The sequence below is a fragment of the Aphis gossypii genome, chromosome 2 (assembly GCF_020184175.1).
Source record: "Aphis gossypii isolate Hap1 chromosome 2, ASM2018417v2, whole genome shotgun sequence".
Taxonomy (NCBI): Eukaryota; Metazoa; Arthropoda; class Insecta; order Hemiptera; family Aphididae; genus Aphis; species Aphis gossypii.
The window spans coordinates 63451874-63472906 of record NC_065531.1 but is presented as its reverse complement, the minus strand read 5'-3'; the positions used below and the strand labels follow the sequence as shown (position 1 = coordinate 63472906).

Here is a 21033-nt window from a genome sequence, read left to right as displayed (position 1 = left end):
AGTCAATTATTATTATTTTTAATAAAAATTAAATCGGGTATAACATTTTCTGCATTAAGTGTATTTTTTAAAATAAGTCATAAATTATTAGTACGTATACTAAATCGAAACTGCAATGTTTAAATTGTAAAATTTTAATTTTGTGATTACTATCTTGTTTTAAGTAGTCTTATAAAATATAAACAATTGAAAAATCAAACACAGATTTTTATCTTATAAAATACGATACAATTCTATGTTTTAAAGCTTTATATACATGTAGGTAAACTAGTACAATTTTTAGAATTTACTCATTCATAATAAGCATACACTAAATAACATATTACTAATGTGTAACTATGTGAATTAAAGTATAGTTAATATAAATTGGTTTGGTATTGTATTAAAATAGACTTTTGTTAAGTTTAAAAATTATATTTTATACATACACAAATCACTAAAACAGTTTATAATGATCCTTGGTCTTCAGAATTTTATTGAAATCTAAAAATGTATAACAGATAAATAGTGGAAAATTTAATAAGAACTAAAAAAAAAGGAATGATTAAATATTAACAAATAACTTATGATTAATTTTTCATTTTTCATCATTATTCATATTACTGTATTAGATTTCCCTGAAAAAGAAAAAAATATGGATTACAACAAATTATAATCGTTATTTAAAAATAAACAAGATATCATACCCATTCACGAGCCATTATTAGTATAGTATGTTGATTCAATTTTGGCCCAACAAGTGGATTCATTTGAGCCATATAACAACACAACCAACTAAAAAATAATGTATTATTAGTATTATATAACTGAAAAAACTGATTTTTTGCTACTACTAATTTAACTGTTTTTATATTGCCTATTCCATAAATCAGTGGTTTTTAACTGGTGTGCCACGATAAATCTAATAATAATTTTATAAATATGTATTTACCGATATTATTATCGATATTCAGTAATAATATAGAGATTGGTGTGCCGCGAAAATTTTGTAGGAGATGAAGTGTGCAGCATTGTCAAAAAAGTTGAAAACCACTGTCATAGATGATTGTATTTGTTATATTTAATGAATGTTTCAGTTATTTGTTGATTCATTTTACTTAGTCTTGACTAAGCATAATAAACATAAATTTATGTATATTTTTATTTTTAAAGTATCATAAAAATTAATTTTTGTTATTTACTATAATACTATATTCTGCATCTATGTCATAGGCTTCAATATAATCTAAAACTTTTTCAACTTTTAACAATCAGATAACATCCAGAAAAGCGGTAATTTTCAGTTTATCAAAAAAATAATTATTCAACTACTTAGAATATTAAGGTAAGAGTTCCTGAAGTAGTGACTTTTTTCCAATGCTCTATATCATATTCATTGCCGACATACTTATAACAAACCAAACTTTCATAGGCTCATATGCTGATGGCATAGCAGCAATACTTCTTTTAAATAATAGTACTGAAATTACATTTTAACATTTACAATTACAGGTAATTAAAAAAAATTTTGACCAAAAACTGGAAAATTAAAATTAATGATAAAAAAAATGCTTAGTCGACCTTTTCCCTTAAATTTTCACTCATATTTAAAAGCAAACCAATTCCATTTTACTAGTCAACTAATTATCTTGGTCCTGGAATGGTCAACTCTTCGTGAATTTTATATTCTGTACTCTTTTTTACAATCATTCATGTTAATTATCGTTTAATTAAATTAAAAAAGAAATTATTACTGTATTAGTAAAAAATTAAAACTGAAACTAAGAAACATCAAAAGCAAAGTGTAAGTAGAGATATAATAAAATAAATGATAAAAATAAAATTTAAAATATTTGAGTAGTCGAAATAAACAAAATATATTAATATAGCTTTATAAAATAAATATAAGAAATTAAGATTGATTTTTTGTGGTAAACAGATAGATAGATACATTGCTCTTTATTTGTACTCTATTTTTTAATCATTACATATAACTAGAAGGAATTCCTTTTATTAGCAGATAACAAACTAATGGTAGTTTTATTGTTGATTTGAACTGTGCTTAATGATCCAAAACCATTTAAATATCTATAACTATTTTGTAGGCTAACCGATAATAAATGAAAGTTACAGAATCTAAGTTTGTATAGTATATAATAACTTGTAAGTTACTTTCTTATTATGATATTTTGAATGTCCATACATTTTGTACAACAACTAAGTCCTACCATCAGCCAATAAAGTTGAATATCTCAAGTTAATATTTCACAAACAACTTAAGAGTGCAAAGAAGAAAACAAAACACAAATTGGGACTTCTTTTGAATGATAATTGTTTGTAACTAACAAACTTAATATACACAAATCAACAGTGCTGGCGCTAGGTTTTTCACTGCCCTGTGTCAATTACCTATAATATGCCGCCCTTATATAATTTATATATTTTTATTAATAAACAACCCCGCCCTTAAAATTTCAAAAAAAAAAACTTGCTGGCTGTGCAGTCGCATAGGTCATATATGCCTTCTGCCGGCACTGCAAATCAATAATCTACCTACCTATGTCTAATAACATCTGCTCTTTGATAAGTGACAAATAAAAAAATTCACAAACCTAAAACTACCTACAGCACATAACAGACCGGCCTACACTAAATTTCATGATAAACTAAACACATAGCCCAATTCTGTAATCAAACTACTACCTTACATAGGTATATAGTTTTTTGAATAAACCTATACTTGAATACGTCGTATTAAAATAGATAGTGTTGCAACAAAATGTTTCATAAATATATTATTCATTAATAATTACTTTAAAACACAAGTTATATTAAGTTTATTATACTCACAACAAATAACAGGTTGCTGCTGTCATCATCAACACAAGTTGTTGAACGCTAAAAAATTAAAATCAATAATTGATTCAACTAATTTTGTTAATCAAAAAGCATGGCCAAAATAAATTTACCCTCGATCTGGTCCTTTGGGAAGGATGAATGGTAACACAATGCCGACCACACCCCAGAAACCAGTGAAAATTAAAATTGGTAAAGCGGCAGCTCCCATGATTACAATATTTGCCTATATGCTAAAAAGTAAAAATGTATACAAATTATAAACAAAATAACTTAAAATAGGTAATATTTAATGACCAGAAAACAACGTCTATTCATAAAATAAAATATGATGGATAACACAATTTACACTTTAGAGATAACAATCGTTGGTAAAACATTGAATCCATTAATGCAATGTATATCTTACCTTTGATAATAATTCGTCTGAAAACGAGTGATGTTTAGAAATCGTTAAGCAAAGTTATTCGTATAAAACGCACAAAGATACTTTCAAGTACAAGATTTGTCAGATTCGAGGTCTCCGATTTGGGATTGGGAAATAGACAGTACTACAACAGTAAAGTAGACTGCACAGTGTTTTGCACTACCTACTCGTTTAACGCCTTAATATCATGTTTTCAATATCAACATACATTCACAATTCAGCTGCTGATAAGAAATATGTTTTAGAACGTCTTTGACGCAAGTCTAATCAATTGTGTTCTCCTTGAATGAAATTTGTTCACCGCAAGATGTCACTATATATTACGATTATATCTTTAATCGTGTTATACATTTTATGGATGGCCAACCCAAATGATCTTGCGGGCTACTTTAAAAATATATTACAATCCTGAGGGCCACATATAAAATTAAATTATTATACAGATACCGCGTTGTCAGGCATTCCAGAATATTCTATTGGCGCAAATATAATTTTTTTTGTAAATATTTGATAAACCCGCGGGCCGCAAAACTTTCCATGGTGGGCCGCGGGTTGGCCATCACTGCTTTAGATCGTTAGATCATAATATATTATGGATGGAGCCATGCCCCGATATTGGAAGCGACTTGTCTTTCGTTAAGATTCGTTATCTGCGTATGAGAGAATGTGTGGTATTAATAAAAATGAACAATAATATTACAAGTATTTTTAAATTTTGTTATTTTTTGTGTATCGTTGGAATAGGTACTTGGGTATTTAATTTTTTTATATTATAAGTCTTAATTCTGTATAAATAATATTTTTCTTCCTTTCTCTCTATTTTTATTTAGAATATTAAATATTGATTTTAACTATTCGAACTATATTTTAAATTGGAGATTGTCATTTTGAATTACAAATAAATAAAAAGACTATATTATTATTAATTGTAGGTAGGTACTTTGAATATTAATACTGCGTTTTTATTAATAAAATGAATATATGCGACGAATAGACGAATATACTGACGCATGCGTAGCGATGACGAATTTAAACGAGACTTGTCACTAATATGTGCTTCAAATTGTTTACATAGGCAAGATGGCTTCGTCCATGTATATGATCTATGATTTATACTATTGCTATTTGCTATATAAATATATAATCATAAACACAACAGTCAACAATACTATAAGTATTAATATTGTCTACACAGGTCAAACATCGAATTTTCATCTTATGTGACTAAGTAAGTAAATATTTATATTAGTTTGTATATTTAGTAGGTAGTTATACATTTTCAAGTATTTATTTCATTCTGATAAATATGGATATAAAAATGGACAATGGTCGATCATTAAAGTGTCCATATTTTTTATGTTTATTGCTAGGATCTATTTTACTTATTATATTTATTTGTTTATTGTTTTTGGTTGGGAAGGAATATGTAGAGTTAAAATTGGATTAAAGACTAAAGTCATTGGCCATAGGTACTTCCATTATCGATTGTTAATAAATCGAAAACTGAAGAAGATTTAGAAATGTCTATAATATTATGCATATTGCATATAGATACTAAAAATAATTTTGAAATCGACGAAGAAAATGCATTAATTGAAGAAAAATGAAGAAGAAATAGTAAGTCCTAAGAAAAAAAAATAATTACTGTAAAAACAGAATCAGTCACGAATTTAACCCAAGCGAGTAGAATGAAAAAAGTATGAGAAAAAATATTTTGTGAGGGAAAAGTTGGATAAACCGTTAAAATCAAAATATTTGATGTAGACAGAGCTTTTGAAGTTATACTATCAGGAAATACTTGAATTCTATTGTAAAATGAAGATTAATACATATTTATTTAACAAAGTAAGTCAAGGCGACTCAAAGTACAATTTATAGTTACTATCTATATATCAGTGGCTAATTATTTGATAAAATAATTTTCGAATATAATACATAAAAAGCTATAAAAAGATAGAAGTGAAGGAATTCTTATTGGCTATTCTCATATGATATTGTACTTATTTTAATAAAAGTATTCAACCATTCCAACCACACCAATACTTGTTTATCGTTTACCTATAATATAAATTATCTGTCCGAGTATGTGGCCTGCAGTGGGATATGTGTTTAATAAATTTTGATGATTCAATTTCTTATCATAAGGGTAATACCTATGTTATAATTTTGGACATTTTTGGAATACAATAACACTTAAGTGCTTGCAGTGTCCAACGCCCTATAAAAATGTGTTTTTGAAAAGATAAATAAAGCACATCATTATATTATACAAACTATACAGATATGGCAATATTATTGATTTTTCCAGGAATTATATTAAGTTGTTGGTATTTAAGTAATTAAGTCGTAAGTGCGTTTGTGTTAAAGAATGATACTAGGTTAATTTAAGTTCAAATAATATTCTATGACTTAAAAATTATGTAAAAATAAAAAATAAATATTGATACTACTATCAAGGTGTATACTAATTGTGCGTATATAGACAGTAGGTAACTTCGTTAGCTTATAAAGATGGATGATGGTCGATGGATGAGAGAGATTCCTGTTTTTCAGTTAACTATTACGAGTAGGTTCATATTAGACATAGGTACCTATAAACATTATGGAGTGTTGATGTATAAGTATCAGTGTATCACTGCAGAAGTGTTTTTCATATTACATACAACAATATTATCCGTATGTAGATTAAGGGATCACATTATCATGCTATCGTCACAGATTTTATTTTGTTTTAAAATTTTAGAAAGCTTTGTATAATAATATAACATATATGTGAAAATGGGAAGCTGGAGTGGGACTAAACCTTATATATATATATATATTGTATAAGTTATAGTAGATATACAGTAAAAATAAATTTATTTTATTTTCACTCATTACTGAAATAGACGTCTTACAAGTACAACCTACTGTAAATTTCAAAACCCCCATGGGCATTATTCTAAATTAAAAGTTCCTTATGTGTTATTTAATTTATGTAATCACACTATTACAGTTTTAGTGCCATTCTATATATAATATTTAGATAATATGCGTAGTAAACATAAAAACACAATTTAAAAACATGCCACTTATTATTAGGTACCTAATCTTTTTAACAGAATGACCGACTCAAAATAATATAAAAAATTGTATACTATAAAACCAAATATGGTTGACATTTACTTAAAATGTGTAGGTAGGTACTTACTTATATGTAGGTACCTATAACTCACATAACAGAAAGGCACCACTTTTGCTATATCAGCTGCGTGTAACGTTAATAAAATGTACCAAACACATTTGAAAGGGGTTTAAAATGTATGTTCATGATATAAATACTGACTGAGGACAATGTGACATATATTATAATATGTAACATGTACCTATATAGGATATGCGTACAGCGTACTTTATATGTTTATAGGGAATCTTGACTGAAAAATATTTTCAATCATCGTCAAATAATTATAATATGTATATTTTTTTTATTAAAAATGGTATTGGTAACTGTAATATATTATGGAAATTATGGTAACATTATTATCTTGAATTTTTGACGGTCGTACAGGAAAAAGACGAATATGACAATTGACGAGCCTATATTACTATATAAGTTGTAATATACAACTCGTATTACTCTTAAACTGTAACTGTTTTTTTTTTTTAATTTAACCAAGTTGTATTCAACTATTCAAGTAGGTATTGTGTAAAATGGAAAAAAAAAACTAAAACGTAATGGCGTTTATATTATAATATATAAAGCAATTAAGAACCTATATTTATATTAATATAATAGGCACCAGACTAATCAAAGACGTTTCTAATTTGGTTTTTACTGTAATTATTGTTATAATAGTAGATTTTATTTATCTAAATTAATTTTTGGTAAATAAATTTACAAATTCATGATAAAAAATATACGCTAATAGAGTCATATTATTATTATATTAATAAATAATAGGTATATACTATATAGGACATAGGTATTAGGTACTATTTATTAATGAACTATGATATTATGTATTAAAATATTATAACAAAATATTACATTTTTATAGATATAATAATAATGTAAAGTTTAAAAAAAAAATTATGATAGGTACCTAATGTCGTTTGTTTTATATGAATACCATTTTCATAGTGTTTTTGCTATTAATAATGTTTAATTGAAATACTGCTGTTTTCAAGTAAAGGTATGAACATTGAACATAGTTATTCATTTTTCAAACAAAAAGATGAATCAATATTTATAAATTATAATAGTCAATAGATAAATAGATTTATTACAGAGAGAGAATAGGCGGTACCTAATCTATTGACATAAATTAATAACTGGTTTCTTTATATTAAAATTGATAGAAGACGTTATATATTTTACTTGATGTATAAAATATATTTGTAAAGCTTTTGAAACGTAAAATTGACGTAATCATAAATATTTTTTTAATAATTTTAAATTATTATACTTTTTATAATATGTTAGGTATATAAAATGTATGATACTTATGCTAGTATAAAATTTATATTACATTTTTTGTAAAAATATTTATTACCTAATTAATGATTATAATTTATAAGTACACGACGTCAACGTGATACTTTTAATTAAGTGTGGGATAAGTTTGGCTATTGATTAAATTTTGTTCATGTAAGATGTAACCAAGGTAAGTTTATAAAACATTAAGTATCATAAACTAAATTTCAAAAATTATTCTGCTATATTTCAATGTAGTTAATTCATAGTTCATAGATTAACTTTAACATATAAAAGCTTAAAATAACAATAGGTAGGTAAGTTTAAGCGTATAACTACAGAGCCGGCCTTAGGCAGGGGCTAGCGGGGCCCCTGCCCCGGGCCTCGCGCTTTTGTATGATATTTTGGGCCTCGCGTTAATGAAATTATTCATTATTTTATACTATAATTTTTAAATTGAAAAAAAAATACGATATAAATTTTGTGGACAGATTACATTTAAAATAAACAAAGAAACAGTTGTCGTTATAAGTTTTATTATTATTTATTACCATTAGTTATACCACAGACTATATATTATTGTCTATTGATTATATAATAATATGTACTTGTGTAGGAGATTCCGATTCTACGTAATACGTATATTGTAATGAAATCGTTATGTCAACGATAACGATTTCAAACAATATTAATTTATTATATTGTTATCGTGTTATTGTGACGACAATATCACGAAAACCGGCTTATTTCTGTTCCAAAGTTCACATATTGAGCGATATGCCGCTCGGAAAAAGTTTAATTTGGCATTTAGGAAGTAGTTCATTTTGCATGGCACATTCGTTCGAATCTTAATTTCGTAATTTTGTAAGTACTTTTTCTTATTGATATTTGTTATATTATGTGTAATATTATATAAATGTAATAATTATTAAATTATACTAAATAATAGTACTAAAATCTTAAAACTCTTACCAAATACAGGGAAAACTTTATAAATTACAACGAAACTCTTTACAACGAAAACCTCTATAGGTATAACGTTAACCTTAAAATTACCTAATAAATAATAATGGTTGGTTTGCTTTATAACTCATTAGTGGATTCATTCTCTATAGCGTATAATCCCAATAACGAAATAATATTTTATGTTTCATATTATAATTTACGTGTTAATCCTAATTCCTAATATAAATTATAGAAGTATTTTTTTTTTTTCGTTTGGGATCGACGACGCCGTGGGAACCGCTTGCGCATTACTTCCACGGCGCCTCCAATTATAAAAGTATCTAAATCGACATAAATGCCGAAATTTACAATTACGATTATATTCTTTCATTATCAATTTGTGTCATCGTAATAATACGGTTTATAAAAAAATATTGACAGACTAAATAAGTTTAAACAAAAATTTAAATTATTATATAAATTATAATACGTATCTTATAATAATTTAATGTAATATTACGATAAAATAATAAATAATATTATGTGTAATGTGTATATATTATACACATGAGTAGGTACATAAATTTAATTTAATTGTAACACACAATTTTGTATATTTATTAGTTTTTTTTATCAAATTTGAAATAAAACGAGCATGTTTGAGGGGTAAACCTGTATTATTATATATTTTACGTTTCTGTTTCAACAGTTAATTTCGCCATAATGGGTCGTGATCGAGATCAATTCAGAAAATTTGAATCTGGTAGTCAAAAATTAAAAAAAAAAAAAATTAAAAGAAAAGTTTATGAAACGTCAAACTGGTGCGTTACAAAAATTTTTAGTACCTTCAAAAGAAAATAATCCAAATACAGTAGAATTGCAATGTAACATTGATGCCCCATTGCTTCCTACTAGTACTTCCTTTTTGAATGAAAATGAAAATTATTCCGTTTTAAGTCTTAATAACGAACAAGACATGTCTAAAAATATTAATGAAAATTTAAATGATGAACAAGGTATTATTAATAACTCAAATTTTAATAAAATGACTAGTAAACCAAATGATGAAGTTTTTCAAAATTTAGAAGATCCCGGTGAATGGCCTAGTAAATTAAGCGTTAGAGAAAGAGATATAATTATCAAAAAAGGCCCAATTGAAATAACCAATCACGATTTTCCAATAAAATCTAGTGATAATGTAGTAAAGAGAAAATTCACAGTTGAACATTATAATAGAATTTTATCTAATGGCGAAAAAGTTAAACGTAGATGGTTAATTTATTCAAAGAAAAAAGATGTTGTCTATTGTTTTTGCTGTAAACTTTTTGGAAATTCATGTGGTAGTAGTTTGGCAGATTATGGGCTGGACGATTGGAAACACATTTCAGAGAGAATAAAAAGTCATGAAAATTCTCAGAATCATTTACTAAATACTGAAAAATGGATTAGTTGTGAAATAAGAATGAAGAAAAACATAACAATTGATAAACAAAATTTAGTATTAATTAGAAAGGAAACTGAACATTGAAGGGCAGTTTTAACTCGTATTCTTCATATTGTACATTATTTATCAGAACGAAATCTTGCTTTTCGTGGTAAAAGTGACACATTATTTACTTCAAATAATGGCAATTTTCTTGGACTTATAGAAATGTTAGGAAAATTCGACCCCATAATTATAGAACATATTCGTAGAATCCAATCAAAAGAAATACATGACCATTATTTAGGAAAATCCATACAAAATGAATTTATTAATATGTTGGCGTCTTTTGTATCTAATACAATTTACAAAAAAATAAGTTCTGAAAAATATTATTCAATTATACTTGATTGCACACCAGATTTAAGCCATAGAGAACAGCTATCCATTGTATTACGTTGTGTTAATATGCATTCTGAAAAAATTAAAATTGAAGAACATTTTATCAAATTCTTAGAAATCCATTCATCGACTGGAGAAAATATTAGTTTGACTATTCTTTCAGAATTAGATAAAATTGGCATAGATATAAAAGATTGTAGAGGGCAGGGATACGATAACGGTGCTAACATGAAGGGCAAGTATAAAGGAGTACAAGCCAAAATTCTTCAAAAAAATCCAAAAGCATTTTTCACTCCATGTGCTTGTCACAGTCTAAATCTGTTATTAGGAGATATGGCAAAATGTAATTCAAAAGCGATGACATTTTTTGGTATAATGAATAGAATATATACTATATTTTCAGGTTCTCCTATTAGGTGGTCTATTTTAATAAAAAATATTCCTAATTGCACAGTAAAACGATTATCAGAAACTAGATGGGAAAGCAGAATTGAGAGCGTAAAACCTATAAGATATCATACTGCCTTAATTAGAGATTCTCTTTTAGAAATAGCTGAAACTACAAATGATTCTACTATAAAAAGTGAAGCTGAATCACTTGCGTTAAATGAATTGGAAAATTTTGAATTTATTGTGAGCGTAGTGATATGGTATGACCTTCTTCTTTCAGTTAATAGTGTTAGCAAAATATTACAGTCAAGTGATATGAACTTGGATGTCGCAGTTAACGGTTTAAAAGGTCTACTAAAGTTTTTGAAAAATTATAGAGATACTGGATTTACTTCCGCAATAGTTGATGCAAAAGAGATTGCAACTATTTTAAAAATTAATCCTGTGTTTAAAGAGACAAGGATTCGAAAAATAAAACGATTATTTACCTATGAACAAGATGATGAACCAATCAACTTGAATAAGACACCAGAAGAAAAATTTAAAATTGAATATTTTTATCAAATTGTAGATACTGCTATACAATCTATGGAGTTACGTTTTCAACAATTTGAGGAGTATTCTAATATGTTTGGGTTCTTATATTCTCCTGAAAAATTACGTAATATAAGTGAAAATGACTTAATGAAATGCTGTTTTGATTTGGATATTTCTCTGAGGGATGGTGAAAAACACGATATTGATGGCGCAGAACTTTTTTCTGAATTAAAAATTCTCAGACAAATGATACCTGAAGAAATTAATAAGTCTATCGAAGTATTACAGTTTATAAAAGATCTTCAGAATCCATTTCCTAATGCTACTGTATCATATAGAATATTACTAACTATACCAATAACTGTAGCCAGTGCAGAAAGATCTTTTTCTAAGTTAAAACTCATAAAATCATATTTAAGGACATCAATGACTCAAGAAAGGCTAACTTCACTTGCAATATTATCTATTGAAGAAGACATAGCTTCAAACTTGGACTACAATGAAATAATAAATGAATTTGCGAGAAATAAAGCAAGGAAAGTAAACTTTGTATAACCTAACTATAAGCGTCAGTGTTTAGTGTATTTTTACTTTTTAATGTGTATAATATTATAATATTTTTAAAAAACTAATATCTATAAAGTATTTATTAAAATTGTAATTTTTAATGATATATTATATTAATTATTATTAAGATTCTGATGCTAAGAGCACCATATTATTATTGAGTGGATACGGTCTCAAAAATTTACCAACTAAAAAATTAGAATTACCGTTTACGGAATTACAAATAAGAAAAAAAAAGTCTTTACACTAAAAAAATTTGCCCTAGGCCTCGCTCCCCCCTAAGGCCGGCTCTGTATAACTATTTGAAATCGTGTAAATCATTTTAAATAATCCTGTATATTAAAATATATATATGCTGTCAACAGATAAAATATTTAATGTTTTTTTATTAATATTTCCGGATCAATTAATAAAGATTTTTAATAAAGCTATTAATAAAAACAACGAATCAACTTTTGTAACACTTTGGAATTGGTGTCTAAAAATCACACAATGCTACATTATATATAGGAAGGATTATACTCCTGTTCAAAATCAAAAATTTAAGATATAAAAACATACATTTTCTTTTTATTATTAGCTACATGAAAATAAGATAGTACAAACTAAAAATTGTACTATAAAATAATTTTTATTGTTTTGTATTTATAACTTCAGTAAGAACAATTATATGGGTATAAAAGTAATATGTTGAAAATATTTATTACTTATATTAAAGTATGATGTGTGAGTAATATTGTTTATTATCCGGGGATTTTTTTTCTCATGGATTTTTATTCTGTTATTTTTCCACAGTTAATCATCAGTTTTAACGTCTTTTCTTTTTGTAACTGGAATACCTATCACACAAAATGATCAATACTCTTACGACATAAGTTTAAAAGGTAAAACCAATAACAATCAAGTTGATAATTGTATCACTTATCAACACAATATTGTTTTTATATTAGAAATGTTTAATAAAAAAAACAAAATACATTGTTAAAGTTTAATTTCAAGAAAATTGAACGTCCCGAAACTTAAAATCGATACACTTGGACGCCATATTTAGTGCGATCCCCTTTTCGGCCAGTACAGTTTTCTTTAAAATTTTCGATTATAATATAATTGTTATATTATAACAACTTAAATTGACAATTTATATATTTAATTAAATATAATTATATCCTAATAATATGTGACTTTTAATTATCAAAATTTTAGTTAGCTGTCCTTATTAATTAAGTTCAAACAAATAGAAATTATACTAATTATAGAAGCATCAATATTTTAAAAACACCATGTAATACAAATAATGTTAAACGACAAAATTAAGTTTACATTAAAGAGAACAAAAATTATAAAATATTTCGTTATAAATTTGTCAAACAAATATCGTATAATGTTATAAAAAATAAAGCTTAATCTAAATTTTTACATATTTATTGAGACATATTTTAGTATTAAAATTATTATTATATAAGTATATTTTATTATAATATCTGACTATATTCATTTTTATTCGTCTAACGTAGGTAATCGAAAAGCTTAATTGTTGACATGTTCGTGAAAACATATTTTTTTACAGTTTTATTTAACAGCTTTGATAATTAAAAGTTATATTTATAGATATAATTATATTTAATTAAATATAAAAGCTTAGTTGTGATAATTGTAAATTTTAAAGAAAACTGTACTAGCCTAAAAGGAAACGGTGAGTTTTTACCGAAAAGGGAAGGGTAAATTTTGGTTGAAAAAAGTAATGCCATCATATTCAAAACCAGTACCTACAGACCCGATTCCCGACCATACCGCTGGGCGGCTGGACCGGTACGAGTCATTAATTGGTCGACGGTTTAGTGATCGATAAAATATGACCGAAATATTACATAAACCAATCGTTTTAAAGACGAAAAACGAGTGGTCGAATATTTTATTAATATAGTCGAAATGTTTTGTGGCCGAATGGGTTTTTTGGTCGAAGAAAAGTTAATCATTAGATACCAAATTACTTTATCTAATATTTTTATAGATGTGGCCAGATGTGCAATTAAAGTACTGAAGTATCATTCATTAGATAAATGTTCATTATAATGTAGTAAGTGATTACTTGTTATGCATACGGTTACGACAACAATCTCATGCCACAAGCATGTAACCAAATAACGAGCAAATGGTCAATGAAATGGCCTTGTTTTTTGATATATTAGAATAGTAATTATTATTTATTTTACGTAGGTATACAACTTTGGTCATTTTTATGTAAAATTAGAAAATATAAATAATAAACACCTTTAATAATCATCGCATATGAGTATATGTAATATAAAAATAAATAAAATAACAATAATACATAAATATATTTATTTTGTAGAATAATATTATGTTGTGCTTTTCAACTAGTCATTCCTCGTAATCATTAAATAACGCATATGACAACATATTATGACATAGTCAGTAGCCACACGAGTAATTTTAATGGTTCAGCTCTCATATTGCTGCAGTACCATTTCGCTGAATTTATTTTTCAAGTATAACTTAAAATAACTTATAGATTGATAATTGCGTACTAATTAATTATATTTATGTACAATTGCATAGCATACGCCATTATTATAGATACCGTTTATAGTAATAAATAAAAAAAAATCGATAATTTCGTGATAAAAAAAAAAAAATGAAAAAAGAGTGGTCAAGTGAGTAATGCTCTGCTGTATGGTAGGTCAGTAGGTCACCATAATTTATGATTAAATTTGAATCCAATGATAGGTAATAGGTATCATTGTAAATGAAAAACGATTCTGAACGGAGATGATTTGTCAGCCTAGGATATAATTTTCAGTGGTTGGTGAAAAAGGTGGTTAATGTTTTAATGGTCTGAATACACCAAAATTGAAGTTCTTTTATAATTATTGTAAGCTACATTTATGGAAAATCTTGTATTAAATTTTCAGCTCTTATAGCTACTTATACATAATTTTTTTATGAACCATACCCACAAAATAATTTGCAAATATTCATGAATTTAACAAATTTTTGTCAATATATTTGAACTTCAATAGCTAATAAAAAAAATGTGCCTATGTACTCTTACAATTTTTGAATCACTACAAGACTTAAAGATTTTATGGTATTTATTAACAAAAAATTAAACAAAAACGAACATTTTAAGTGCTTATAAATGGCATTAAAATAAGCAAAATATTTTTAAAATTAAATCATGCAAAGAAAATGCCAATCTAAGTAACTGGTGAAATTTTCAAGTATCTACGACGTACTTTTTGAGTAATAACAAATATTTAAAATCGTTTGTAGATAAATCGTTATCGTTACGGAATTTCGTAAAAATTTAAAATTCAAATGCTCATAACATTTTTCCTATAATAACGTTTCAAGTTTTCTCTATAGCTATTTGAAAGAAAATTTATGGAAAACTTAGTATTGAATTTTTCAATCTTAGAAATAAACAAAAAAATTTTATGATTTTCCAACTACACAATTACTTGCAAATTTTAGTGATTTTGACATATTTCGTAAACATTTGAACTATAAACGCTTGTGAAAAAAAATTGTGAATAGTGATTTTATATTTTTTCTAATTGCAATAATAATAACATTGTATTAAATTTTGAAGTTTTTTTGGGCACCCAAAATTTTTAAAAGGACATTTCAAAAAAAAGTTCTTAGAAAAATCGAAAATGTCAGTTGTCTATAAATAGTTTAAAAAAAGTCAAAATATTTTGAACATTTATCCATGTATAAACGCTAATATATAAACATGTGGTGAAAATTTCAAGTATTTCAAGTGATTAGTTTTTGAGTTACAATCATATAAAAACGTTATATTCCATCGCTTTTTTTTGTTATTCTCAATTTTTTTTAAACTGTCGGAAAAATGAACATGTTTACTTTTGACCTCTATAATGCACCAAGGATATTCACTTTGCCATCGGAAACCACAACCGAAGTTTGAAATTGAAGCATTATTTCGACAAGTTATGCTGTACACAGACACAAAAATAAAAAAAAAGAAACACACATCATTGTAAAATCAATGAATCCATCACTTCGTCCAGAATCTAAAATAATATTAAAAAAGTTTTTTAAATTAGTTAAAATCATTTGTTGTGTTTAATTAAATAACTAATATTGTCTAAATAATCAATTTAATTGATAAATATTTTTCTGTGTCTATTTATCACTTTTCAAATCATAAATCCATAACCGTGTTTTGAAATAAAAATAATTTAAGAATTATGCGGCGAAATGGCACAGCTGCGAAATGAAACTGTGGCGTAACGAAATACGAACTTTTGATGTAATATTATAAAAATAAAATAATTTATTATAATAAAGATATTGACATATTTTATAACTGTATAGGTAGTATAATAGTATGTATGGTATATGAAATATAACTAGGCGTTGGTAAAATTTTTTACGGTTGTAAAGATCATGTTTGTATACGAAGGGAAACTAAAACGTTGTAATGATTATAATAAGGCTTCGAACTTCGACGTTGATATTAAATTATATATTTCATAATTCTATAAATAATTATAATACCTATTTGTAATTGAATACGAATCATCATAATATAATATATTATATAATTTATTTTACCTATTAGAGATCACTTTTTGTATTTCAATATAGTTACGTACTGCTTGCAATGTATCTGTGGCGCAGATGGGAATAATTTTTCTATTTAGATGTCGTAGATACAATATATAAAATACTTAAGATTAGTACCTATAATTTTAATATTATATACTATTAGTGACGAGTTGTGCTTATGAATCCAAATTTTCCTATCTCACTAATTTACAGTCGTAAAAATAAAACTACTGAATACTATCAAGAAGGACATAATGCTTTTACCTATATTTTTATTTATTGAACAACATTTACTTATTCTTATGAATGTGTATTAGAAGAATTTAAAATGGTGACACCGTCAAATAACCGCCATTTAGAATTATAAGATAAGGAATAGTTTACTCGATGTTCTGTAATAAATTTAAAATGCACAAGTGTAATAAAATATAAAGGTATACCTAAATAAAATATATTATAATATTTTTAAATTTAAGTTTTCTATACTATTATAGTATTATGTGATGGGTAACAAAAGGTGCATTATCTGCGACGATTTCCTGGGCATGCCTATGATGGGTACATGCGAATATTATGTTGATTTACTACTCTTAGTTTATCGAAAATTTAAATTCTTATAAATAGTTAACTAGGTATACTCATTCAAAATATAATTTTTATGTTTCGATATTCGTTTTAAAATTAGTAAAACGATAATTTGAATTCATTTAATGTTTGTACTTTGTGGTATAAATAGGCAATAACAAAACATTAATCTAAATGTTTACATTTTTCTATTTTAAAGCGTTTACTTAAATACATATTATACAAAAAAATAACAAATATCACTATAAAATCAACACATATATTACTCCGGTTAGAGTCTAAAATAATACGTTTCTATTCTAAAATGCAAATAACTTGACAACGATAATAATATAGGTATTGTAAAAAATAAAATTGTTTAAATTATTATAAAATAAAATTATATAGGTAAACATGATATTTTTTTTAAAAGTTCAAACTTTTCGAAATAATGAGGGTAGAGCATTGAACCGTCTATGAGTCACATCACATATCATGTGTAATAATTGAACATTTGAAGATATTAATAATTATTGCAATCATATTCGAAGAAAAAGTGATAAAATTTAAACAAATATCAGCACAATTTTTCTCCTCGCACATTATAGAATAAGCTACTGCAGCTATGAATTACTACTGAATTACTTATTATAATAAACTATGTTGTATACTCAAAGTCGAATGTCGTTATTTCGGTTTTGACACATATATGATTAATACTATATATATTTTATTATTGATGCGCCAATAAATAATTTATACACATGGTATTTACTTCACTATACATACTCACACCAATACACCATCATTATAATGGTTTAGTGTTCAGGGTTTTTATTGGTATATATCGATGTGTATATATATTATAATGTATAGTACATATTATATGCCTCACGCAATATCAACGATAGTATGTATAATATGTTGTTTTTTAGTATATGTTTTATTTTTTCTTTCGATTTTTTCATATTGCGTACACCGACGGGGTGGCCCGCAGTATGTTACCTTATGACGACTATTTTCTTAACGTCGTTAACTCCACTAGAAACTTTTTTTCCATAAATAATATACCATTACTTGTGTGAAGCAATATCTAACGTGAAAGTCGAAACGACACACATAAATAAGTTAACAGTTGATCAGAGCAAAAAATCCTATCGCTATCAAAACAACAAATCGTTTTTTATACCAACACGATTTTTTGAGAACAAAATATTCCATAAAAAAATTTAAAACAACATAATATAAAGCTAATCATACCAAGTTTGGCGAAATTATATCACCTATAATAAATAATAATTATTGAACAAGTAGGAACTAAAATATTTTATATACGTAGTGTTTTACATTTATATCACTATAACATAATATACTTTATTTTCTTATACCTATAACTAATAATGTATTTCGACCTATATGTTATTATTTACCACGTCATGTCATACAAAATGATTATTTCGATAACATATTAACGTGGAACACTCATTGTCAAATTCAACAATTGAGGACATACCATACCATCTATTTTATTCAATGATAATTTATTTTATATTTTTTATTTCATAATGTGATGCAATATTTTTTTTTTTTTTTAAATAATTCAACGTGTTTAAACATGAATCAAAATCAAAGTTTTTATTTAAAATGTTAATTTTTAAGAATTTTTTTCTTGTTTGAGTACTTGATTTTTTGAAGAATACACTAGGTACTTTAGAATATGTAAATTAAATGATTATTAATATTTGTTAAGAAGCCTAACAAATTGCATATATAATATGTGTGCAGCGTGAATTGCGTGTATACTGTATAGGTAATAGATATGTATTTATGCAACAATCCGAATGTTCGATGTATATAATGTATTATTATTATGTACAACAGCAGCAATGATGATGCGTCCTCGCATTTTTAATTTATCATGAATATAATGTGACTAAATCGAACTTAGCATATAATTATCATTATTTTGTACAATATACAGGGTCATTCACCAAGTGTGATCAACTCTATTTCTTTTTATAATACATAAATTCAAATTGTTATCTTTGAATTTTGTAAGTATACTTAAAGATTGAGTACCATACTTTCAATTAATGAAACGCATTTAGATTTTTCACACCATTTAAAGTATCCTGTGATAACTCAAACTTTTTTTTTTTTACTTTTATGAACCAACTTTTTTATTGTAATAAAAATACCAAATTAATTGATTCTGCACAGCATTACCTTTGAGTTATGACAAATAAAATGGTCGTGGATGTCAGATGTCCCTTCTTAAAGTCTGTTAAGAGTGAACTGCATAGTTATTACTTATTAGGTTGTTTTTACCAAATATAAAACACAGTTGTACAATTATATCCAATCATAATAACTATTTTGTTATAAGAAAATAAAATACCTGTGGAGACACAACCTGTCAAAGATGGTTCATCCGTTTCGAAGCCTTTCCGAGACATATACCTACAAAAGCCAAATATGTCTATGAGTGTTTCATGCAATATTAAATCTAATTTGTACGTTTATAAATTGCTGCGTATATAAAATTTGAAGAATTTTAATTAGTCGTACGAGGGATAAATAAAAGGAAAATAAACAACAAAATGGTAGGCAAGTGACTAAGTAAGTACACTGTACTGTACATTAGGTATCGAGTGGATCACATTTATCGGTGTGTTAAATTTGAATTTAATGATAAATCATTGCATGCGAAAAATTATTCTGATAGGAGACGATCTGTCAGCCTACATAATATCATTAAATATATTTCTTGAATCTAGATATGTTTTTTTTTTTATATATATATTTATCTATTTTATTTTTAGTATTACGATTGATGATAGAATTTTTTTTATTGTAAATCTTAACAAAATAATTAACATCGTTATTTATCGTTTAAATAAGTGATTTCGTTGAAATTTGAACTTAAAAAATCTATACAAAATAATTTCCTTTATACAATTTTTTTAAATTTTATGATTTCAGTATGAACTACTTATGGGTTATGAGGAATCTTGTATTCAATTCTCAAAACTTATAAAAAAAAAGTTCATATGATGGATTTCTATCTACAAAATAATATGTATTTTTACACATATATAAAATGATGATATAAAAACTAGTTGATTTCAAGTTTCTGCAATTATTCGTCTTTGAATTAAACAATATAAAGAAACCAAAATAGTGAAATCTGGCTTAGTATGAAAATTCCTGTTTTTTCCTTGTTTATATATACCTATATTATAACCTATCTCTTTAAATATTACTATTTTTATAATTTTGATCCACCCAAATCAAAATTCAAATAAATAACTGTTACAGTTTTAGAATTACTACAACTAGTTTTTGAGTTATTAAAATGTATATTCTGAGAATAATAGGATAAAAGATAATAATTTTTTTAAAACTATAAAGTTTATGCAATACCTACTTAATCTAGCATGTAAGTACTCATTGGGTAAACTCGAACAATTAAGTATATAAACTACGATATTTTCAAATCATCATAGTCCCTATATACTCGTGTTTATATATATTTAATTGAATTATATTATAATAGAACTATTATTCTTAATCATAAGTACATAAATATGTTAAATAATTGGAATAATTATTTGGAATTCAGATGCATCAATATATAAAAAATAAATCGGATTAACCTAACCTAACCGGAAATAAGATTGATTTGCTCATTCAAAAATATATGTTGGTATCGTCACAGGACAATCTTTAAATTGTATATTATACAATGCAAAATCGATGAACTAAAAAATAATTATTAAGCAATTTATTAAGTATACTTAAAAATTTTAAAAATCAACATTTAAATTAATACATCATAAAATAAAAAAATGGGAGTGATTGTATCTGGTGAATCACCCTGTATATAAGCCA

General features: G+C 25.7%; 3 protein-coding genes across 3 annotated transcripts; 2 read left to right on the top strand and 1 right to left on the bottom strand.

The window, feature by feature from the left end:
- Window positions 1-445: 445 nt before the first annotated feature.
- Window positions 446-3442, bottom strand: LOC114120284 (V-type proton ATPase subunit e 2-like). Its single transcript, XM_050199266.1, has 5 exons — window positions 3245-3442; window positions 2949-3068; window positions 2830-2877; window positions 687-774; window positions 446-617 (listed from the first exon to the last, which is right to left on the bottom strand). Exons 2-5 carry the CDS (start codon window positions 3044-3046, stop codon window positions 600-602), a joined length of 252 nt encoding a protein of 83 aa, XP_050055223.1. The 5' UTR covers window positions 3047-3068; window positions 3245-3442; the 3' UTR covers window positions 446-599.
- A 6266-nt stretch (window positions 3443-9708) lies between these two features.
- On the top strand, window positions 9709-10191 carry LOC126549838 (zinc finger MYM-type protein 5-like). Its single transcript, XM_050200226.1, has one exon. It carries the CDS (start codon window positions 9709-9711, stop codon window positions 10189-10191), a length of 483 nt encoding a protein of 160 aa, XP_050056183.1.
- A 363-nt stretch (window positions 10192-10554) lies between these two features.
- LOC126549837 (zinc finger MYM-type protein 1-like) lies at window positions 10555-11970 on the top strand. Its single transcript, XM_050200225.1, has one exon. It carries the CDS (start codon window positions 10555-10557, stop codon window positions 11968-11970), a length of 1416 nt encoding a protein of 471 aa, XP_050056182.1.
- Window positions 11971-21033: the final 9063 nt, after the last annotated feature.

Excerpts from the sequence above, each read along its gene's own strand:
- LOC114120284 (XM_050199266.1), bottom strand. The coding sequence starts at position 3,046 with ATGGGAGCTGCCGCTTTACCAATTTTAATTTTCACTGGTTTCTGGGGT. Across the intron at positions 2,878-2,948 it reads CCCAAAGGACCAGATCGAGG|CGTTCAACAACTTGTGTTGA; the intron begins GTAAATTTATTT and ends TTAATTTTTTAG. Across the intron at positions 775-2,829 it reads GCAGCAACCTGTTATTTGTT|TTGGTTGTGTTGTTATATGG; the intron begins GTGAGTATAATA and ends ATTATTTTTTAG.
- LOC126549838 (XM_050200226.1), top strand. The coding sequence starts at position 9,709 with ATGACTAGTAAACCAAATGATGAAGTTTTTCAAAATTTAGAAGATCCC.
- LOC126549837 (XM_050200225.1), top strand. The coding sequence starts at position 10,555 with ATGCATTCTGAAAAAATTAAAATTGAAGAACATTTTATCAAATTCTTA.